At 47.6% G+C, this 23,690-nt stretch overlaps 1 protein-coding gene across 1 annotated transcript in view; it reads left to right on the top strand.

Annotated features, from left to right (window-relative positions):
* Positions 1 to 2,077: 2,077 nt before the first annotated feature.
* Positions 2,078 to 23,690, top strand: part of LOC143981658 (cystatin-A5-like) — a 62,552-nt gene continuing 40,939 nt past the window's right edge. Inside the window, exon 1 of the mRNA XM_077479656.1 lies at positions 2,078 to 2,152. Coding sequence (XP_077335782.1) covers positions 2,084 to 2,152 — 69 coding nt within the window. The 5' untranslated portion in view covers positions 2,078 to 2,083. The remainder of the gene's footprint in view (positions 2,153 to 23,690) is intronic.

Here is a 23,690-nt window from a genome sequence, read left to right on the forward strand (position 1 = left end):
GTTCTCCAGTTCCTCGTTTTTAACCAAGGCATGTCAGAACCAATAGGCCTCTAAAGAGATGCTGCAGGGCATAGCAATCAAGAAGGTGTAACTGATGTTCATAAAACAGGCTACACCTGTTCTCCTATCCACTTTTTTTACTGGCGACACCCTGCTTATTAACCTTTTTTTGGTGACACCCTATTCCTGATTACAGAATGTTAGGAAACATTTGGGAAGGTGGTTTGGTTTTTTTTGGGGGTGTTTTTTTATGGTGGGGGGTTGTTTTTTTTTTTCCTGTGTTTCCTTCCTTCCCCCCCCCCCCCCTTTTTAGTTGATATGAGATGTAGCTCACGAGGAACCCATCGTAGACTTTCATGGCTGTTCATGGAATCTTCAGAGAAGTAAAATGGAAAAAGGAAAAAGAAAAAAGAGGAGGAATAATTTTTTTTTTTGTTGTTTTTTTTTTCTTTTTTTTTTGTGTTTGTTTGGTTATACCTCTGTAAGGTAACATTTTTGGGTTAGTATCAATGAACTAATTCTTTAATCTTTAAATGATAGATGAGGTACTAAAAGAGTGTATCATAGGCACGCATTGTAGAGGTATAAATTAACAATTTATTGTTTGTTGTAAGATTATTTATATGCTCTATTATCTATTGTTTACAAATATTAAATTACTCACTTTTGAGATTCAACGAGAATTATAATTTAGAAATACTGAGTTTTTTTTTATTTTTATGCTTTATTAATAGATGAATAATAAATTAGCATATGATGGTATGCATGATAGAGGTATAGATAAGCAACTCCACATGTGTATTTTTTGGAAGACCACATCCATAATCGTACTTTGTATAAACAATGGATCTATTTGCTTAATCTCTCTTTAAGATTGTAGGCTGGTTCTTGCTGTTGCGATGTCGGGCATCGCATGTGGTCTGCACTTTATCGCTGTGCGGATCGCGTTTGATGTCAGTGCAATAAGAGTTAGGTCATACAGACTGTGGGGCATAGCTCGCACCACATTTGGATCAAGGTTGTGTAGGACCCCTTAGGTCCACACTAGAGCCAGTCATATGGGTGTTTACACCAATGCGTTCTGATTCCTGACCGAGACGGCGGTCCGCTCTGCGATATGCAAGCTGATCTGGGGGGTGTCACTAACTGTATTGGTGCCCACAGTGGTTTGAGCGGGACAGAGTGGGTTGCCGATGAGTTATGTGCGGTGGGGGAGAACGTGTTGGAATTGCATGGGCTCGCACATCGCGACAATGAGAACTGGGCCCCAATGAGAATTATAATATGGGAGGGGAAAGGGAAATGATAGATAGAGAAATTAAATAAATGGGGTTTCCCCCTTTTTTTTTTGGTCGTTTATGACCTCATCCATCCGATTCACAATGTTTGGACCATTTGGATGAAATTGTGGGCTCTAATGTATATAGCAGTAAGCTATGTGGAAGGACCACCTAGCAACCAATCACCCGCTGTGAGCACCAGAGTGAATCTGGTGGCCAGCCCTGGGTGTCAATCACCCGGATACAGTCCAAACCCGGGCACCCCGTCACAGCGCAGCTGCCTGAGCCCGGCGCTCCGCTGACACCCCCCAAATGTGAGGCACCCGAGGCAGACCACCCAGCCCCCTCACTGGTTGACGCTATACAAATCCCGTATAACAATATAAATATTCAGGTTGGGAATATCTAATTATACAGGCACACCTATTGAAGTGGAATTATGTCAAATTACTGTGAAAAATAATCTAATTCCTGAATCTCATGGGACTGTATCCAACTTGCTTAGTGCACAGATCTGAGTGCCGCCCTCAAATTCCCCTCCAGGAATCCACAGGCTGCTTGTACCATTCCGCCGATTGGGGGGAAAAATAATTTTCTGGGAAAAAGACCTTTTGGCATCTGTCTCATGTCATTTCCAAAGTCAAGTAAAAGTTTTCTCTTGTAAATGGCACATCATCTGCAGAGTGTTCTCATTGCTAGACAGACACCCCTGTCCTCTCTGTGGAATGGTATAGCTCTCACATATACTGTATATAAGCCCGTGTATTGTCTAATGTCCTTAGTCTGTTGAACATCGTACAAAAATGAGTGTACCTGGGGGATGGAGTAAACCGAGGCCGGCTACTGCTAAAGATCAAGCTATTGCTGACAAGGTAAACGGTCGGGGTAACAATCCTACAGGGAACTATAATGTATTTTTCTTGACAAGAGCATGTGTGCTCAACCTGTAGACCTCTAGCTGTTGCGGAACTACAAGTCCCATGAGGCATTGCCAGTCCCATTGCAAAGGCTGACAGTGACAAGCATGACTCCCCACAGGCAGAGGCATGATGGAACTTGTAGTTCCGCAACAGCTGGAGGGCCACAGCTGGAGCACACATGGACTAGAGATTTTGAATTAATCCTAGAGCTCACCTAAAATCGACAATGGAAGAAACAATACAATTAGCAAAGACTGCCAATGTATATTGCACACAAAAGTCCCTTTTATTTAGAAAAGCTTCTTGAGACCCCTGGATCCCTAAAATGTAAATGGGAACCACAATGTATTGTACATGACCATGAATTTTGTGTTTAATTTGGAATATAACCTCTACATCTCTGAACATTTGCTCTTACATATTTCTGAGACTTTATTAAATATACAAAGATGATGTAGATTGGCCAGTAGAGAGACATTTTCATTCCACTCAGGGCCAGGACAAGGGGTGGGCAGGAGGGAAGGCTGCCCTGGGCACTGTGGTATTGTGTGAGGTTTGGGGGCACTACAAGGAGATTGGGGGGAGGGGATTCGTGTTGGGGAGGAATTTGGGTGGGACAGGGTGGGGGCGGCAGAGGATAAGAATTATTCTAGGAGGAGAAATTGGGGAAAGGAATGATTGTGTGATATTTGTGCTAGGAGAATAAATAAGGGGGGGATTTTTGCTAGGATGGGGGATTAAGGGAGGGGAATTTGTGCTGGGAGGGGGGTCTTAGAGTGGGTGGGAAAATTTGAGGGGTAGAGGATTTGTGCTAGTAAGGGGGATTGTTTTTTTTTTGGGGGGTGGGTTGTGCTGGGAGCATATGTGTTATGAGAGGATTTGAGCTAAGCATGCAGAGTAGCGCTCAAATTGTTTTTGGGGGGTCGGGGGATTTTTGCTGACACATAATGATCATATATCTGGGGGGGGGTGCAATTCAACACGTTCGCCCTAGGCTCTAGATGACCTTGTCTTGGCTATTATTTTGTCTTTATGTAAACTTATAAAGATAAAATATCATTCATACAAGCAATGCATTGTTTTCATTGGGACCAACTTGTCCCTAAAGCTGGCCACACAGCTTACAATTTTCTTGAGAGTCATGTATGAAAAGATGTAGTCCACCTAAATCCTGTCTATTTAAATTGCTGTACCAACAACTCCAGTTGGTAGAACTAGAGGAGATCATGTAAGTATATTGTATTGTGTATGCTCTGATTTAGGGTTGCTCACTGAGTGCAATGGGCAGGGAGTTACCTGCCTGGTAGAACTAGACTGGTGAATAAGGGACGGGTTATTACAAGCAACACTGTGGATTTTAATCCTTGCAATATTGAGGCAATTTCTGCTGTGTTAGGAAAAAGTAGAAAGTGCTTCTGACAGCCAGAGGGGCTCAGTAACAAATTGAGAAATATGCCAGTATGCCAAAACAATGCCCAGGCTGTGGGGAGGATCCTTTCTGAAGCTTTCCCACCTGGAATAAGGCAAAAGACTGAAGCCCTTATGCAATTGAAGGAAGGTATTATATACAGTGCCTTGCGAAAGTATTCGGCCCCCTTGAACTTTTCAACCTTTTGCCACATTTCAGGCTTCAAACATAAAGATATAAAATTTTAATTTTTTGTGAAGAATCACCAACAAGTGGGACACAGTTGTGAAGTGGAACGAAATCTATTGGATAATTTAAACTTTTTTAGCATATAAAAAACTGAAAAGTGGTGCGTGCAAAATTATTCGGCCCCTTTACTTTCAGTGCAGCAAACTCTGAATGATCCAATGTTGTCCTAAATGACTGATGGTGATAAATAGAATCCACCTGTGTGTAATCAAGTCTCTGTATAAATGCACCTGCTCTGTGATAGTCTCAGGGTTCTGTTGAAAGCGCAGAGAGCATCATGATGACCAAGGAACACACCAGGCAGGTCCGTAATACTGTTGTGGAGAAGTTTAAAGTGGTTGTATACCCACTTTTTTAACTTTTACCTACAGGAAAGCCTATAATAAGGCTTACCTGTAGGTAAAAAAAATATCTCCTAAACCTGTACGGTTTAGGAGATATTCCCCTCGGTATGCGCCGCTGACTGCAGCGGCGCATGCGCACAAGGGGGTTCTCTCCGTGAAAATCCGGCAGCGCTCGTCCGGCCGGATTTAAATCTCCCGCGCGCATGCGCGGGAGTGACGATATCGCGGCTCCGGCCACTCACAGCGCCGGAGCCGCGATACCCGGAAGAGACGCCGAGGGAGCATGTCGGCTCCCTCGGCGTGGATCGGGCGAGATGTCGGGGCCTCGTTCTAAGGTAAGTATTTCATAATGAGCTAGTATGCGGTGCATACTAGCTCATTATGCCTTTTGCTTTGCAGGTTTAAAAAAAAAAAAAAAAAAATTGCGGGTTTACTACCGCTTTAAAGCCGGATTTGGATACAAAAAGATTTCCCAAGCTTTAAACATCCCACGGGAGCACTGTTCATGCGATCATTTTGAAATAGAAGGAGTATCAGACCACTGCAAATCTACCAAGACCTGGCCGTCCCTCTAAACTTTCAGCTCAGACAAGGAGAAGACTGATCAGAGATGCAGCCAAGAGGCCCATGATCACTCTGGATGAACTGCAGAGAACTACAGCTGAGGTGGGAGAGTCTGTCCATAGGACAACAATCAGTCGTAAACTGCACAAATCTGGCCTTTATGGAAGAGTGGCAAGAAGAAAGCCATTTCTCAAAGATATCCATAAAAAGTCTCGTCTAAAGTTTGCCACAAGCCACCTGGGAGACACATCAAACATGTGGAAGAAGGTGCTCTGGTCAGATGAAACCAAAATCAAACTTTTTGCCCACAATGCAAAACGATATGTTTGGCGTAAAAGCAACACAGCTCATCACCCTCAACACACCATCCCCACTGTCAAACATGGTGGTGGCAGAATCATGGTTTGGGCCTGCTTTTCTTCAGCAGGGACAGGGAAGATGGTTAAAATTGAGGGGAAGATGGATGCAGCCAAATACAGGACCATTCTGGATGAAAACCTGTTGGAGTCTGCAAAAGACCTGAAACTGGGACGGAGATTTATGTTCCAACAAGACAATGATCCCAAACATACAGCAAAATCTACAAAGGAATGGTTCACAAATAAACGTATCCAGGTGTTAGAATGGCCAAGTCAAAGTCCAGACCTGAATCCAATCGAGAATCTGTGGAAAGAGCTGAAAACTGCTGTTCACAAACGCTCTCCATCCAACCTCACTGAGCTCCAGCTGTTTTGCAAGGAAGAATGGGCAAGAATTTCAGTCTCTCGATGTGCAAAACTGATAGAGACACCCCAAGCGACTTACAGCTGTAATCGCAGCAAAAGGTGGCTCTACAAAGTATTAACGCAAGGGGGCCGAATAATTTTGCAAGCCCCACTTTTCATTTTTTTATTAGTTAAAAAAGTTTAAAAAAATCCAATAGATTTCGTTCCACTTCACAATTGTGTCCCACTTGTTGGTGATTCTTCACAAAAAATAAAAATTTTATATCTTTATGTTTGAAGCCTGAAATGTGGCAAAAGGTTGAAAAGTTCAAGGGGGCCGAATACTTTCGCAAGGCACTGTACCTTCCCAGTAGCCAGCATCATTACTGAGATCTGCTGGCTGCAGGGAGACAACCGCTGGTGGCCACCAGAACCCTTTAACTATGCCACCAGCAGGTGATTCAGGTCCTCAGTAGGGATGAGCCAAACAACCCCCCGGTTCGTTTCACCACAAGATATGCAAACAGACAAAAAATGTGTGCAAAGATGCAAACACCCTTAAAAATCTATGGGACACAAATGTGAAATACCAAAAGTGCTAATTTTAAAGGCTAATATGCAAGTTATTGCCGTATAAAGTGTATGGGGACCCGGGTCCTGCCCCAGGGGACATGTATCAATGCAAAAAAAAGTTTTTAAAACGGGCGTTTTTTCAGGAGCAGTGATTTTAATAATGATTAAAATAAAACAATGAAAATTAAATATTTCTTTAAATATCGTGCCTGGGGGCCCCCTTAGTAGTGATGGACGAACGTTTCGCCCGGCGGTCGTTTCGCGGCGAATTTCCGACATTCGCGGTCCGCACGTTCGAACGCCTTTTTCCGTCGTTCGCCGCGGCGGACTTACGTGTTTAATGTATACAAGAACTTTAACCTTTGGTGACACGTTTATCATGTGATACAGGACAGCCAATTGAGACATGACAGCACATGGACACTTGGACATTCCCCCTAACCTATAAATACACCCGATCCGGTGGCCATTTTACATTCTTTCTTCTGTTACGATAGGGACAGGTTCCTGTGTGGAGTAGGGAGAGATAAACCACTAGCTATTTGGTACACAAAAGTTCTTTTCAGGACTGGTATAGGTGTTAGGTGTTGATAGGTTTGCTGTGCTGCTGATTCTTGCAGCAGCCTGAGTGTCTTTTGTTAGTTTAGAGAAAGGGAAAGGACGGTGTATGCTACAGGGACAGCCAGATTAGTCTTTCATCATCATCATCATCATCATCATCATCATCATCATTAGCTGTTACTATCAAGGTCCACAAAAGAGCTGTTCCAGTAACCACTAATCGTTCTCTTTTTTTGCCAATTTGTATAGGGACAGGAAGGAAGCAGTGTTGTCAGGCAGTGAGGGTAATTTTAAAGACTTGCTGTTATTATTAGTTCCACAAAGGTTCTTTTCAGGACTGGTATCAGTGGTACAGTAATAGGCTTGTACATGTATAATATTCTTTCTTCCAAATATAGAAAGGATATTATACTTGACTGCTGCCCTTCTGCTGCAGTCTGCTAAACATTCACAACTCACTTGTTCCACAAAAGTTCTTATAAGGACTGGTAACTTGGTATAGGGTGCTACGGTACATAGGCTTGAGTGCGGTACAGTCTGCTGTTCTGTAAGGACCGCTATCGGTCCACAATAGATAGGGTTGACGTGCACCACTGCTGACCGCTGCCCTATACTGCAGCAGTCCTTCAGCGGTATAGGGACTGACGTACAGTCTGCTAATCACTAACACACAACCTGCTTGTTCCACAAAAGTTCTTATAAGGACTGGTAACTTGGTATAGGGTGCTACGGTACATAGGCTTGAGTGCGGTACAGTCTGCTGTTCTGTAAGGACCGCTATCGGTCCACAATAGATAGGGTTGACGTGCACCACTGCTGACCGCTGCCCTATACTGCAGCAGTCCTTCAGCGGTATAGGGACTGACGTACAGTCTGCTAAACACTAATACACAACCTGCTTGGTCCACAAAAGTTCTTATAAGGACTGGTAACTTGGTATAGGGTGCTACGGTACATAGGCTTGAGTGCGGTACAGTCTGCTGTTCTGTAAGGACCGCTATCGGTCCACAATAGATAGGGTTGACGTGCACCACTGCTGACCGCTGCCCTATACTGCAGCAGTCCTTCAGCGGTATAGGGACTGACGTACAGTCTGCTAAACACTAATACACAACCTGCTTGGTCCACAAAAGTTCTTATAAGGACTGGTAACTTGGTATAGGGTGCTACGGTACATAGGCTTGAGTGCGGTACAGTCTGCTGTTCTGTAAGGACCGCTATAGGTCCACAATAGATAGGGTTGACGTGCACCACTGCTGACCGCTGCCCTATACTGCAGCAGTCCTTCAGCGGTATAGGGACTGACGTACAGTCTGCTCACTTCCTTGACCCAAAAAAGCACACCGTACTATATGCCCCTACCCTCCTCTTTGAAGAGGTTGAGCGGTGTCATATTTCTACTGGGGCTGCTTATGATATCCCTGTGCTGTGCTGACTTCCTCCTGGGGGTTCTTATTATGAAGGGATCACACTATCCCTGTGCTGTGCTGACTTCCTCCTGGGGGTTCTTATTATGAGGGGATCACACCATCCCTGTGCTGTGCTGACTTCCTCCTGGGGCTGCTTACGGTGCTGCTGTCAGTGCTGTATGTCACGGTGCTGCTGTCAGCGCTGTATGTCACGGTGCTGCTGTCAGCGCTGTATGTCACGGTGCTGCTGTCAGTGCTCTGTATTACGGTGCTGCTGTCAGATGCCTCTATCACGGTGCATGTGTCATTCCGGTATGTCACGCTGCTGGTGATCATCTCCTGCACCCTCTTCTTTGCCTACCCTGGTCCCTGACCTTCCCTCTCCTCCATTGCCTTCATTAGCTCCATAGTCCTGAATTGTTAGAACAATTTCCCAAATAAAATAAAAATGCTTGTAGTTATCGATCCCAAATTCACCTCATACATGTATTATGTCATTGTCCAGATGGTGGGACTACGTTTTACCCCCTAATAATTACCACGTGGCCGCAAATTCGACATGAAGGTTTGCAAAGTTCGCCTCCCATTGAAGTCAATGGGGCCCGCGGCGAACGTTCGGTTTCGCGAACGTTTGGGTCCGTTCGCATTTCGCTTTCGCGAAACGTCCCGTCGGAAGTTCGTCCATCACTACCCCTTAGCCCTTGTACACACGATCACAGAATCCGTCGGAATGTGTCATATCGGACCGTGTTGTCGGATAATCCGTCTGTGTGTGGTATGCATCGGACTGATTCCGTCAGAATATCCGTCTGACCCAATTTTCCAACTTGTTGGAAATATTTTCCGACCAACTGGTTCGATCGGACATACTCCGATCATGTGTAGAGAATTTTGATCGGACCAAGTGCCACGCATACTCAGATCAAATTCCTACATCAAAGCTATTGGCTACTAGCCTGTAGTGATGGACGAACGTTTCGCCCGGCGGTCGTTTCGCGGCGAATTTCCGACATTCGCGGTCCGCACGTTCGAACGCCTTTTTCCGTCGTTCGCCGCGGCGGACTTACGTGTTTAATGTATACAAGAACTTTAACCTTTGGTGACACGTTTATCATGTGATACAGGACAGCCAATTGAGACATGACAGCACATGGACACTTGGACATTCCCCCTAACCTATAAATACACCCGATCCGGTGGCCATTTTACATTCTTTCTTCTGTTACGATAGGGACAGGTTCCTGTGTGGAGTAGGGAGAGATAAACCACTAGCTATTTGGTACACAAAAGTTCTTTTCAGGACTGGTATAGGTGTTAGGTGTTGATAGGTTTGCTGTGCTGCTGATTCTTGCAGCAGCCTGAGTGTCTTTTGTTAGTTTAGAGAAAGGGAAAGGACGGTGTATGCTACAGGGACAGCCAGATTAGTCTTTCATCATCATCATCATCATCATCATCATTAGCTGTTACTATCAAGGTCCACAAAAGAGCTGTTCCAGTAACCACTAATCGTTCTCTTTTTTTGCCAATTTGTATAGGGACAGGAAGGAAGCAGTGTTGTCAGGCAGTGAGGGTAATTTTAAAGACTTGCTGTTATTATTAGTTCCACAAAGGTTCTTTTCAGGACTGGTATCAGTGGTACAGTAATAGGCTTGTACATGTATAATATTCTTTCTTCCAAATATAGAAAGGATATTATACTTGACTGCTGCCCTTCTGCTGCAGTCTGCTAAACATTCACAACTCACTTGTTCCACAAAAGTTCTTATAAGGACTGGTAACTTGGTATAGGGTGCTACGGTACATAGGCTTGAGTGCGGTACAGTCTGCTGTTCTGTAAGGACCGCTATCGGTCCACAATAGATAGGGTTGACGTGCACCACTGCTGACCGCTGCCCTATACTGCAGCAGTCCTTCAGCGGTATAGGGACTGACGTACAGTCTGCTAATCACTAACACACAACCTGCTTGTTCCACAAAAGTTCTTATAAGGACTGGTAACTTGGTATAGGGTGCTACGGTACATAGGCTTGAGTGCGGTACAGTCTGCTGTTCTGTAAGGACCGCTATCGGTCCACAATAGATAGGGTTGACGTGCACCACTGCTGACCGCTGCCCTATACTGCAGCAGTCCTTCAGCGGTATAGGGACTGACGTACAGTCTGCTCACTTCCTTGACCCAAAAAAGCACACCGTACTATATGCCCCTACCCTCCTCTTTGAAGAGGTTGAGCGGTGTCATATTTCTACTGGGGCTGCTTATGATATCCCTGTGCTGTGCTGACTTCCTCCTGGGGGTTCTTATTATGAAGGGATCACACTATCCCTGTGCTGTGCTGACTTCCTCCTGGGGGTTCTTATTATGAGGGGATCACACCATCCCTGTGCTGTGCTGACTTCCTCCTGGGGCTGCTTACGGTGCTGCTGTCAGTGCTGTATGTCACGGTGCTGCTGTCAGCGCTGTATGTCACGGTGCTGCTGTCAGCGCTGTATGTCACGGTGCTGCTGTCAGCGCTGTATGTCACGGTGCTGCTGTCAGCGCTGTATGTCACGGTGCTGCTGTCAGCGCTGTATGTCACGGTGCTGCTGTCAGCGCTGTATGTCACGGTGCTGCTGTCAGCGCTGTATGTCACGGTGCTGCTGTCAGTGCTCTGTATTACGGTGCTGCTGTCAGATGCCTCTATCACGGTGCATGTGTCATTCCGGTATGTCACGCTGCTGGTGATCATCTCCTGCACCCTCTTCTTTGCCTACCCTGGTCCCTGACCTTCCCTCTCCTCCATTGCCTTCATTAGCTCCATAGTCCTGAATTGTTAGAACAATTTCCCAAATAAAATAAAAATGCTTGTAGTTATCGATCCCAAATTCACCTCATACATGTATTATGTCATTGTCCAGATGGTGGGACTACGTTTTACCCCCTAATAATTACCACGTGGCCGCAAATTCGACATGAAGGTTTGCAAAGTTCGCCTCCAATTGAAGTCAATGGGGCCCGCGGCGAACGTTCGGTTTCGCGAACGTTTGGGTCCGTTCGCATTTCGCTTTCGCGAAACGTCCCGTCGGAAGTTCGTCCATCACTACTAGCCTGAATGTAGTCCCATCGTGTTACGTCATCATGTTCTGAAAGATCGGATTTTTCGACAACTTAGTCCGACCGTGTGTATGCAACAGTTTCGGACAAGATCCGACGGACAGAATCCGACGGATTTGGTTGTCGAAATCTCCGACCGTGTGCACAACAGTACCGCAGCAAAATTACATTTCTAAAGGAAAAAATGTCATTAAAAAATTGCTTGCGGCTGTAACATTTTGCTGGATCCCGGGAATATACATAAAAAATCATTGAAAAAAACTTTGTGGGTCCCCCCCAGCCCATAACAGGCCCTCCGCGTCTTGTATGGATATTAAGGGGAACTCCACACCAATATTTTTTATTTGGCGTGGGGGTCCCCCCAAAATCCATACCAGGTCCTTCAGGTCTGGTATGGATTTTATAATTTTTTATCATTAAAAAAAAGTGTCCCACGATGTCCATCCATCTTCAGTCACAGCGCAGACAAACCCGAAAGATAGAAAAAAAAGCTCTGCCTCGATGAGAGGCATCCCGCCGACTGCTGTCTCTTGGCTGTGACAGCTGTTATATAGGCAAGGGGCAAGAGCGGCACCCCCACCCAGTGATGTAACCGGGTGACTCGCCCCCTCTGATGTCAGAAAGGGCGGCTTCATTCAGTTACGTCACCAGGTGACCCCGCCCTTGCCTATATAATAGCTGTCAAAGCGAAAAGACTGCAGTCGTGGGAAGCCTCCCACGAAGGTGTAACCTCGGACGCTGTGATTGAAGATGGATTTACATTTTATTTAATTTTTTAATAAAGGAATTGTACTTTTTTGGTGAGTGGGTAGGGGTACAACGTACCCGATACCCATTCACATAGGGGGACCGGGATCTGGGAGCCCCCTGCCTGCAGACCCCCACAACCACTGGGCAAGGGTTGTGAGGATGAGGCCCTTGTCTCCATCAACATGGGGACAAGGTGCTTTGGGGGGGACCCTATAGCACCCTCCCTATGTTGAGGGCATGTGGCCTCGTATGGAAGAGGGGTGCCCTCTTGCCCCCCCATTTCCTGCAGCCCCCAGGTTGCATGTTTGGATAAGGGTCTGGCATGGATTTTGGGGGGACCCCACGCCAAAAAAAAAAAAAACGGCGTGGGGGTCCCCCTCAAAATCCATACCAGACCCTTATCCAAGCACGCAACCTGGCAGGCCTGCAGGTAAAGAGGGGGAACGAGAGAGTGCCCCCTCTGAACCGTACCAGGCCACATGCCTTCAACATTGGGAGGGTGCTTTGGGGTACTCCCCAAAGCACCTTGTCCCCATGTTCATGAGGACAAGTGCCTCATGGGGGTCTTTGGGCGGGGGGCTTATCGGAATATGAAAAACCCCTTTAACAAGGTGACCCTCAGATCCCAGCCCCCCCTGTGTAAAATGGTAATGGGGTACAAAAGTACCCCTACCATTTCACCAAACAAGTGGCAAAAGTGTTAAAAATGACAAGAGCCAGTTTTTGACAATTCCTTTATTAAAGTCTTCTTCTTTCCATCTTCTTCGGGTCTTCTCCCTTCAGTTTCTTCCTCCATCTTCTTCTTCTTCCGATCCTCTGCTTCTTGCTCTGGAGTTCTCATCCGGCATGGCATCTCTTCTTCCTCGCTTTATTCTAAGGCCGCTTCGCTCAGTAGGAAGGCTCCCGCTGTGTGACGCTTCTCTTCTTCTGACAGTTCTTATATAGCGGAGGGCAGGGCCACCCGGTGACCCCGCCCCCTCTGATGCACGGTTCTATTATATAAGTGTCAGAAGAAGAGAAGCGTCACACAGCGGGAGCCTCCCATTGCACGGAGCGGCCCGAGAACGAAGCGGGGATTAAGAGATGCCATGGAGGAAGATGCCGAACGAGAACACCAGAGCAAGAAGCAGAGGATCGGAGAAGAAGAAGATGGAGGAAGAAGAAGGTGGAGGAAGAAACCGAAGGATGAAGGAAGGAAGAAGGAAGAAGGAAGAAGGAAGAAGACCAGAAGAAAGAAGATGAAAGGCAGAAGACTTTTATTAAAGATTTGTCAAAAACTGGCTCTTGTCATTTTTAACACCTTTGTCACTTTTTTTGTGAAATGGTAGTACCCCCTTACCATTTCACACAGGGGGTGGCCGGGATCTGGGGGTCCCCTTGTTAAAGGGGGCTTCCAGATTCTGATAAGCCCCCCGCCCACAGACCCCCACAACCCTGGCCCTTGTCCTCATCAACATGGGGAAAAGGTGCTTTGGGGAGTACCCCAAAGCACCCTCCCAATGTTGAGGGGATGTGGCCTGGCACGGTTAAGGAGGGGGGGGGGTCACTCTCTTGTCCCCCTCTCTTCCTGCGGCCTGCCAGGTTATGTGCTCGGATAAGGGTCTGGTATGGATTTTGAGGGGGACCCCAAGGTAATTTTTTTGCCCCGGGGTTCCCCTTAAAATCCATGCCAGACCTGAAGGGCCTGGTATGCTCTTGGAGGGGAACCCATGACGTTTTGTTTTTTCTTAAATTAAAGTCGCCTGACCTGGGGGCGTCTTAAAGTTGTGTTGTAAGTCGCCCCAAGTCGCGCTGTGATTCATACTCAAGTCGTGTCCAGGTTGCCTCCCAAAATCATGCTGGAAGTCGTGGCTATACTGTACACTACTACGGTGGCTATACTGTATGAACCGGTACAGCGCATTCATCTTAGTAAATAACCCCCTATGTGTTAAAAACAGAGGTTTAGTTGCACAATTTTGAAAATACATGCGTAAGCCACAGAGCCCAGGCAAGGCACCCCTTTTTCTGTGGACCTAAACTCTAATTGCTGGGAGTCTCCAACAATGGAAGCAAATGCATTTAGATGGACAGGTGTAGAGCAGAGAAATCTGAAGGCTTACACATGCATTTGCAAATGGGTGCAACTAAACCCCAGGTTTTTAATGCATACTGTTGGACAGGTCAATTTGGTTCGTTGCAGGCTGGTTGGTAAGTCGAGCTTGGAAATTTCTTAGTTTTTTTTATACGCGTTGCCTTTCCAATGCTCCTTGCTGCAGTGACCAGTAGAGATGGCCTTGCGGTTCGCCCGGCGGTTCGCGGTGAGTTTTGCTCGTTCGCGATTTGCCAAACCGGCAGACTTCTGGCGCTGTTCGTGGCGGCCATATTTGTTTACATTGTGAAGAACTTTGACCCATGACACATCCATCATGGGGCACAGGACAGCCAATTGAGACATTTCAGCACATGGACAATTGGACATTCCCCCTAACTTATAAATAGACCTGATCTGGCGGCCATTTTACATTCTGTCTTTTGTCAGTGTAGGGAGAGGTTGCTGTGTGGAACAGGGACAGAGTGTAGTGACACAAATCGCTAACTATTAGGTCCACAAAAGTCCTTTTAAGGACTGGTATAGATGTACAGTATATAGGGTTCTGGCACACTGCTGCTGACTGCTGTGCTGGTGATTGCTGAGTGCACTGCTGACCGATTCTGCAGCTGTCTTTTGTCAGTGTAGGGACAGGACACTGTGTGGAGCAGGGGCAGTCAGTTTAATCACTAGCTATTACTATTAGGTCCACAAAGGTCCTTTTAAGGACTGATATAGGTGTACAGTATATAGGGTTGTACACATATAATATACTTTCTTTCAAATATACAAAGTATATTATGGTGCACTGCTGACTGCTGTGCTGCTGAGTGCTACCCGATTCTGCAGCTGTCTTTTATCAGTGTAGGGACTGAGGGACAGTTTGGTGTTTGGAGCAGGGACAGTCAGCAAATCACTAGCTACTAGGTCCACAAAGGTAATTTTAACTAGATGCCGACCGTCAAATGACGGGCAGGCGGCGCACCTATTGTGGCGGGAGGCCGTCATATGACGGCCTCCCGTTTAAACAGGGAATGCGTGCGATCGTGCGCGCGCATCCCTGTTTCTTCGGTGGCGGCGTGTCACGGAGACACCGCTCGCCACCGAAGGGGGTGAACAGCCATTGGTTATGGCTGTTTACCACGTGATCGGCCGTGATAAAGTCACGGCCGATCACAGATGGTCACACCCCGACTGTGCACGGCGCATGCGCGCGATCGTGAGCGCGCTGCGCGTGCACGTCGGTGGCGGCGTGTTCCCTGGGAACACTGCTCGTCACCGACGCTGGTAAACAGCCATTGGCCGGCTGTTTACCCACGTGATCGGCTGTGATCCTTTCACAGCCGATCACTAAAATGTAAACAAACCACGGTAACGAGATGTTACCGGGTTGTTCTCCTCCTCACACACCGATCGTGTGTGAGGAGGAGATTGCGGTAACATCTCGTTACCGCCTAGTGTACACCAATCACACTGATTGCCTGCCTGCCCCCCCCCCCAATAAAGAGAACCTGTCTCCACCCCTCATAGTACCTGTCAATCGCAGTCCATCAGAGTACCCGAGTACCTGTCACGGCACATCAGAGTACCCGAGTACCTGTCCCGGCCCATCAGAGTACCCGAGTACCTGTCCCGGCCCATCAGAGTACCCGAGTACCTGTCCCGGCCCATCAGAGTACCCGAGTACCTGTCCCGGCCCATCAGAGTACCCGAGTACCTGTCCCGGCCCATCAGAGTACCCGAGTACCTGTCCCGGCCCATCAGAGTACCCGAGTACCTGTCCCGGCCCATCAGAGTACCCGAGTACCTGTCCCGGCCCATCAGAGTACCCGAGTACCTGTCCCGGCACATCAGAGTACCCGAGTACCTGTCCCGGCACATCAGAGTACCCGTCACGGCACATCAGGGTACCCGTCACGGCACATCAGGGTACCCGTCACGGCACATCAGGGTACCCGTCACGGCACATCAGGGTACCCGAGTACCTGTCACGGTCCATCAGGGTACCCGAGTACCTGTCACGGTCCATCAGGGTACCCGAGTACCTGTCACGGTCCATCAGGGTACCCGAGTACCTGTCACGGTCCATCAGGGTACCCGAGTACCTGTCACGGTCCATCAGGGTACCCGAGTACCTGTCACGGTCCATCAGGGTACCCGAGTACCTGTCCCGGCCCATCAGGGTACCCGAGTACCTGTCCCGGCCCATCAGAGTACCCGAGTACCTGTCCCGGCCCATCAGAGTACCCGAGTACCTGTCCCGGCCCATCAGAGTACCCGAGTACCTGTCCCGGCCCATCAGAGTACCCGAGTACCTGTCCCGGCCCATCAGAGTACCCGAGTACCTGTCCCGGCCCATCAGAGTACCCGAGTACCTGTCCCGGCCCATCAGAGTACCCGAGTACCTGTCCCGGCCCATCAGAGTACCCGAGTACCTGTCCCGGCCCATCAGAGTACCCGAGTACCTGTCCCGGCCCATCAGAGTACCCGAGTACCTGTCCCGGCCCATCAGAGTACCCGAGTACCTGTCCCGGCCCATCAGAGTACCCGAGTACCTGTCCCGGCACATCAGAGTACCCGAGTACCTGTCCCGGCACATCAGAGTACCCGAGTACCTGTCCCGGCACATCAGGGTACCCGTCACGGCACATCAGGGTACCCGTCACGGCACATCAGGGTACCCGTCACGGCACATCAGGGTACCCGTCACGGCACATCAGGGTACCCGAGTACCTGTCACGGCACATCAGGGTACCCGAGTACCTGTCACGGTCCATCAGGGTACCCGAGTACCTGTCACGGTCCATCAGGGTACCCGAGTACCTGTCACGGTCCATCAGGGTACCCGAGTACCTGTCACGGTCCATCAGGGTACCCGAGTACCTGTCACGGTCCATCAGGGTACCCGAGTACCTGTCACGGTCCATCAGGGTACCCGAGTACCTGTCACGGTCCATCAGGGTACCCGAGTACCGGTCACGGTCCATCAGGGTACCCGAGTACCGGTCACGGTCCATCAGGGTACCCGAGTACCGGTCACGGTCCATCAGGGTACCCGAGTACCGGTCACGGTCCATCAGGGTACCCGAGTACCGGTCACGGTCCATCAGGGTACCCGAGTACCTGTCACGGTCCATCAGGGTACCCGAGTACCTGTCACGGTCCATCAGGGTACCCGAGTACCTGTCACGGTCCATCAGGGTACCCGAGTACCTGTCACGGTCCATTAGAGTACCGAGTACCTGTCACAGTCCATTAGAGTACCGAGTACCTGTCACAGTCCATTAGAGTACCGAGTACCTGTCACAGTCCATTAGAGTACCGAGTGCCTGTCACAGTCCATCAGGGTACTCGAGTGCCTGTCACAGCCCATCTGAGTTCCCGAGTACCTGTTCCAGTCCATCTGTGTACCAGAGTACCTGTCACAGTCCATCTGTGTACCTGAGTACCTGTCACAGTCCATATGAGTACCTGTCACCGCCCTTCAGAGTACCCAAATACCAGTCACCAAACCATCAGAGTACCTGTCACCAGGCCATCAGAGTACCTGAGTACTTGTCACCAGGCCATCAGAGTACCCGAGTACCTGTCACCAGGCCATCAGAGTACCCATCACCAGGCCATCAGAGTACCCGAGTACCTATTTGCAGCCCATGTCTCATAGAATATACGTTGGGGTGTTTGCTTTCCAAAATGGGGTCATTTTGTGGGTAATTTCACTGTCCTGGTGGTCCAGGACCTTCAAAAGTGTGATGGGTAGGAATTAAATGAGATGTGTCATTTATGCTCCTAGAACGCCTGAACGTACTACTTCAATGTTCGGCCTCTCTATGTGGCCAGGCTGTGTAAAAGTCCTACACATGTAGTATCACCATACTCGGGAGGAGTAGCAGAATGTATTTTGGGGTGTAATTTTTGCTATATACATGCTATGTGTTAGAAATATCTTATAAATTGACAATTTTGTGTAAAAAAAAAAAGCGTTTTAATTTTTTTCCACATATTCCAAAAACTTCTGGAAAAAAATTAACCATTCAAAAGACTCATTATGCCTCCCAGATTATACGTTGGGTGTTTGCTTTTCAAAATGGGGTCATTTTATGGGAAATTCCATTGTCCTGGTACTCCAGGGCCTTCAAAATTGTAATAGGTGGTTGAGAAATGAGGTGCGTCATTTTTGCTCGTAGAACGTCTGAAGGTACTACATCAATGTTGGGTGTAAGGGCTTACCTAGATTGGAGTCCATGTTGCAGAGATGTAGGCTCACCCTTGCAAATAAACACAGCCCACAGTAACAAACAGATAAGCTACCTGGGCTGTGAATCTGTGCACGGGGGCTTGACAGGAATTTGCCAAAGGATTGTCCAGGTAAAGCCGTAGTCAGGGATTCCAGAAGACAGAATAAACGATATACAAGCCAGGGTCGGTAGCCGGGGTCAGTCTTGGAACACAGGAACCCAGGAACCTTTGGCAACAAGAGACAATGAACTGACCAAGCCCTCAGAGTGAGGCAGTGTTTTATACCCTAGCTGATTAGGTAACCTGCCACAGCTGATCCAAGAGTGACAGGTACAAACAGAATTGCCCACAGTACTTATGCAAAACTAGACATGGCTGGAAAGCAGGCAGAATAGAACTGAGGTGTGGCTCAGAGGTAAGGTAACGGGAACAACTACTGGCAGTCATGAGTTCAATACCACCCAGAGCCACTTGAGGCGTGACTACACCTGGCTGTCCAAAATACACGGTAGGGACCGTGACAGTTCCCTCCCCTTAGGAATGCCCTCAGAGCATGGAACATCCTATTTCCTTTGGGCTTTCTTAGTTTTAGAAGTTCCAGTTGGGTAGACTTTCGTCGCTCGCAAGGCTCTTTCGAAAATCTTCAGGTCCTGCTTACGGACTATGGTGCCATTTGAGGCATACGTACAGTCAGGAGATAGCGGGATCACCGGCACAGGAACTTCAAGCGGGGACACCGGCACAGGAACTGCAACTGGGGACACCAACACTTCAACTGGGGAAACAGGCACCGACACTTCGAGCTGGATAGCAGGCAGAGATTCAGGGACAGCAGGAAGGATCCTAGAAGTACCCACTTGGAGAACCTTAGACCGAGGTGGGCGAATTGGACAGAGAGATATAAGATGCCCTCTCCCCCCACAGTAAAAACAAAGACCACAGTCTCTCCTCCGCTCTCTTTCACCTTGGGATAGCTTGGGCCGGATGGCCCCTATCTCCATGGGTTCTACGTCTTCCAGGGAAGGTGTGCGTGTGACCTTAGGAGCGTCTAGGCTTTGTGGGGTAAGGACTTCAGCTTCATGACTTGGAACATACTGTGATGGCATGGAGTCGTATCTGTACCGGGTACTTCTGTCCTTGGATTCCCGCAGGCAACGTGAGCAAAGAGTAGACTTGGGAACTCTGGTCTTAGAAACACGAATGTAAGAATCCAGAGCAAACATGAATGCCTCCCAGCTATCCAAGACTGGACTCCTTTCCTGTAAAAGCTGATGAGCCCATGTTTTGCATTGTCCAGTGAGCAGGTTGATGGAAGCACGAATCTTAATAAAGTCAGTGGCATAGGTCCTAGGCTTAAGGGCAAACAACAGCTCACAATCCATCTTAAAACAAAAGAAGGATGCACGATTACCATCAAACTTCTCAGGCATCAAAACAAACGGTTCTGGACATGCAGGTTCCAGGGTTGGGTGTACTGTGCCTCTAAACAAACGGACTTCTTGCTGCAGCTCAGCAATGGTCTGGCCCAAGCTGGAGATTTGTAGAGCAAGGGAGGTGAGCATCCTGTACATCTCTGCGGACTCCCTGTTGGTCAGTTCATTATGTAAGGGCTTACCTAGATTGGAGTCCATGTTGCAGAGATGTAGGCTCACCCTTGCAAATAAACACAGCCCACAGTAACAAACAGATAAGCTACCTGGGCTGTGAATCTGTGCACGGGGGCTTGACAGGAATTTGCCAAAGGATTGTCCAGGTAAAGCCGTAGTCAGGGATTCCAGAAGACAGAATAAACGATATACAAGCCAGGGTCGGTAGCCGGGGTCAGTCTTGGAACACAGGAACACAGGAACACAGGAACACAGGAACACAGGAACACAGGAACACAGGAACACAGGAACACAGGAACACAGGAACACAGGAACACAGGAACACAGGAACACAGGAACACAGGAACACAGGAACCTTTGGCAACAAGAGACAATGAACTGACCAAGCCCTCAGAGTGAGGCAGTGTTTTATACCCTAGCTGATTAGGTAACCTGCCACAGCTGATCCAAGAGTGACAGGTACAAACAGAATTGCCCACAGTACTTATACAAAACTAGACATGGCTGCAAAGCAGGCAGAATAGAACTGAGGTGTGGCTCAGAGGTAAGGTAACGGGAACAACTACTGGCAGTCATGAGTTCAATACCACCCAGAGCCACTTGAGGCGTGACTACACCTGGCTGTCCAAAATACACGGTAGGGACCGTGACATTGGGCCTCTGTATGTGGCCAGGCTGTGTAAAAGTCTCACACATGTGGTATCACCGTACTCAGGAAGAGTAGCAGAATTTATTTTGGGGTGTAATTTGTTGTATGCATATGCTGTGTATGAGAAATAACCTGATAATATGACAATTTTGTAAAAAAAAAAAAAATAATAATAAAAAAAATCTTCATTTTGCAAAGAATTGTGGGAAAAAATGACAACTTAAAAAAACTCACCATGCTACTTACTTAATACCTTGGAATTTGGGGGGTATTTGTACTTTCCTGACTTGTTAGTGTCTCAAGAAATTAGGTACACCTGATGTACTGAAGGCCTGATCAGAAGTGATCAATTTTCAGTGATTGGCACCATAGTTTGTAGACTCTATAACTTTCACAAAGACCAAATATATACTAATGTGGGTTATTTTTACCAAAGATATGTAGCAGTATAAATTTTGGCCAAAATTTATGAAGAAAAATTACTAATTAGCAAAAATTTATGACAAAAACAAAGAAAAAGGCATTTTTTTCACAAAATTTACATTTTATTTTATTTATAGCACAAAAAATAAAAAAACCCACTAGTGATTAAATACCACTAAAAGAAAGCTCTATTTGTGTGGAAAAAAGGACGAAAGTTTCATATGGATACAGTGTTGGATGACTGAGTAATTGTCATTCAAACTGTGAGAGCGCTGAAAGCTGAAAATTGGTCTGGTCAGGAAGGGGGTGTAACTGCACTGTATTGAGGTGGTTAAGGACTGGTATAGGTTACAGTATATAGGGTTGTACATGTATAATATACTTTCTTTCAAATATACAAAGTATATTATGGTGCACTGCTGACTGCTCTGCTGCTGATTGCTGCCCGATTCTGCAGCTGTCTTTTATCAGTGTAGGAACTGAGGGACAGTTTGGTGTTCTGAGCAGGGACAGTCTGCAAATCACTAGCTACTAGGTCCACAAAGGTCCTTTTATAGGTGTACAGTATATAGGGTTGTACAAGTATAATATACTTTCTTTCAAATATAGAAAGCATATTATAGTGCACTGCATGCAGTTCTGCTGACCGATTCTGCAGCTGTCGTTTCTCAGTGTAGGGAGGGACAGTTTGGTTTTTGGAGCTGGGACAGTCTGTAATTCACTAGCTACTAGCTAGCTACTATTAGGTCCACAAAGGTCCTTTTAAGGACAGGTATAGGTGTACTATTTGGTGTTCAGTATATAGTGGTGTAATACACGTAAAAAATACTTGCACATATATAAAGCATAGTATAGTGCATTTCCACTGTGCAGCATTGCCCTGCACTCCTTTCAGCTTTGCGTTCACAGGCAGATCAGTGGCTAACCCTGCTCAATTTGACAGTTGGTAAAGTGGTGTGTGACAACGGTGCCAATCTACTTAGCGCATTGAAACAGGGCAAAATTCCGCAGGTGCTATGCATGGCACACGTCTTAGCCCCTGTACACATGGTCGGAGATTCTGCCAACCAAATCCGTTGGATTTTGTCCGTCGGATTTAGTCCGACGGATTGTGTCTGAAACTCTTGCATACACACGGTCGGACTAAGTTGTCGAAAAATCCGATCTTTCAGAACGTGATGACGTAATTTAATTACGATGAGACTACATTCAGGCTAGTAGCCAATAGCTTTGATGTAGGAATTTGATCTGAGCATGCGTGGCACTTGGTCCGATCAAAATTTGCTACACATGATCGGAGTATGTCCGATCGAACCAGTTGGTCGGGAAATATTTCCAACATGTTGGAAAATTGGGTCCGACGGATATTCGGACGGAATCAGTCTGATGCATACCACACACAGTCGGATTATCCGACGACACGGTCCGATAGGACACATTCCGACGGATTCTCCGACCGTGTGTACAAGGGCTCAAACTTGGTCGTGCAGCGATTTGTTTTCAAATACCCTGGGGTCCAGGACATCTTGTGGCAGGCATGGAAAATCTCGGCCCATTTCAGAAGATCTTACACGGCCATGGCTCGCCTTGCTGACATTCAGCAGTAACACAATCTGCCGGTCAAATGTCTTATTTGCGATTGCCCGACGCGATGGAACTCAACCTTCTATATGCTTGATAGGCTGCTCCAGCAGAAATGTGCAGTTAGCGACTACCTGTACGAACTCTGCGGTAGAACAGGTTCTGGGGAGCTTGGTTTATTTCGCCGCGCCAGTGGCTGCTCATGCGTGACGCATGCAGACTTCTGTGGCCATTTGATGAGATCACCAAACTGGTCAGTCGCAGCCATGGCGCCATCAGTGACATGGTACCTTATGCCTTCTTTATGGAGCGTGCATTGCGTCATGTCATTGATCAAGCCATGGAGGAGCAGGAGCAGGAAGATGAGGAAGTCGCAATTCTGGATGAATTCCCAGGGGGGGCTACTCTATCTGAGACAAGTCAACAACAGGAGCCTGAAGAGGAGTCAGAGGAGGATGGTACTGGGGCGGATGAGGAGGAGCAAGAAGAGCATGCTTTAAACCTTTCTGGGATCCCTGTTGTTGTGCGTGGATGGAGAGAGGAGAACGAGGAGGATGACATTATCCTGGATGATGAGTAGGAGCCAGGCCACCACACCACTTCCAGTTTAGTACAAATGGGGGCCTTCATGCTCCAGTGTTTTAACAGGGACCCCCGTATAAAAAGCATAAAGGTCAAGGACCAGTACTGGGTGGCAACGTACTTAGACCCCCGGTACAAACACAAAATGGCGGAAATGTTACCACCATCACAGAGGGCTGTCAGAATGGAGCACTTACAGACCTTGCTTCGACAACTGCTGCATTCTGCTTTTGCGTGCGCTGGCAGAGGAGGAATTTCCACTCCCAAAGAAAGAGTTGCGGGTACTAATCCAACAGCGCCTGCAAGAAGAGGGTGGTTTGAAGATGTGTTGGTGACTTCTGATATGAGGTCATTCTTTCAGCCGACCCATCGACAGGTCTCATCCCGATCCAGCATCAGGGAACGCCTAGACCGACAGGTGTCTGACTACATCGGGTTAACGGCCGATGTGGACGCTCTGAGGAGTGATGAACCCCTGGACTACTGGGTGGGCAGGCTTAACCTCTGGCCAGAGCTTGCACAATTTGCAATGGAACTGTTGGCTTGCCCCTCGTCCAGTGTCCTGTCCGAAAGGACGTTCAGCGCAGCAGGGTGATGGTGACCGATAAGCGCACTTGCCTAGCTCACGACAGTGTTGACTACCTCACATTTATAAAAATGAATGAGGCATGGATCTCGGAGGAAT

This window comes from Lithobates pipiens, unplaced genomic scaffold (genome assembly GCF_037356315.1).
Source record: "Lithobates pipiens isolate NorthernLeopardFrog02 unplaced genomic scaffold, aLitPip1_a1.2 Scaffold_16, whole genome shotgun sequence".
In the NCBI taxonomy this organism is placed as follows: Eukaryota; Metazoa; Chordata; class Amphibia; order Anura; family Ranidae; genus Lithobates; species Lithobates pipiens.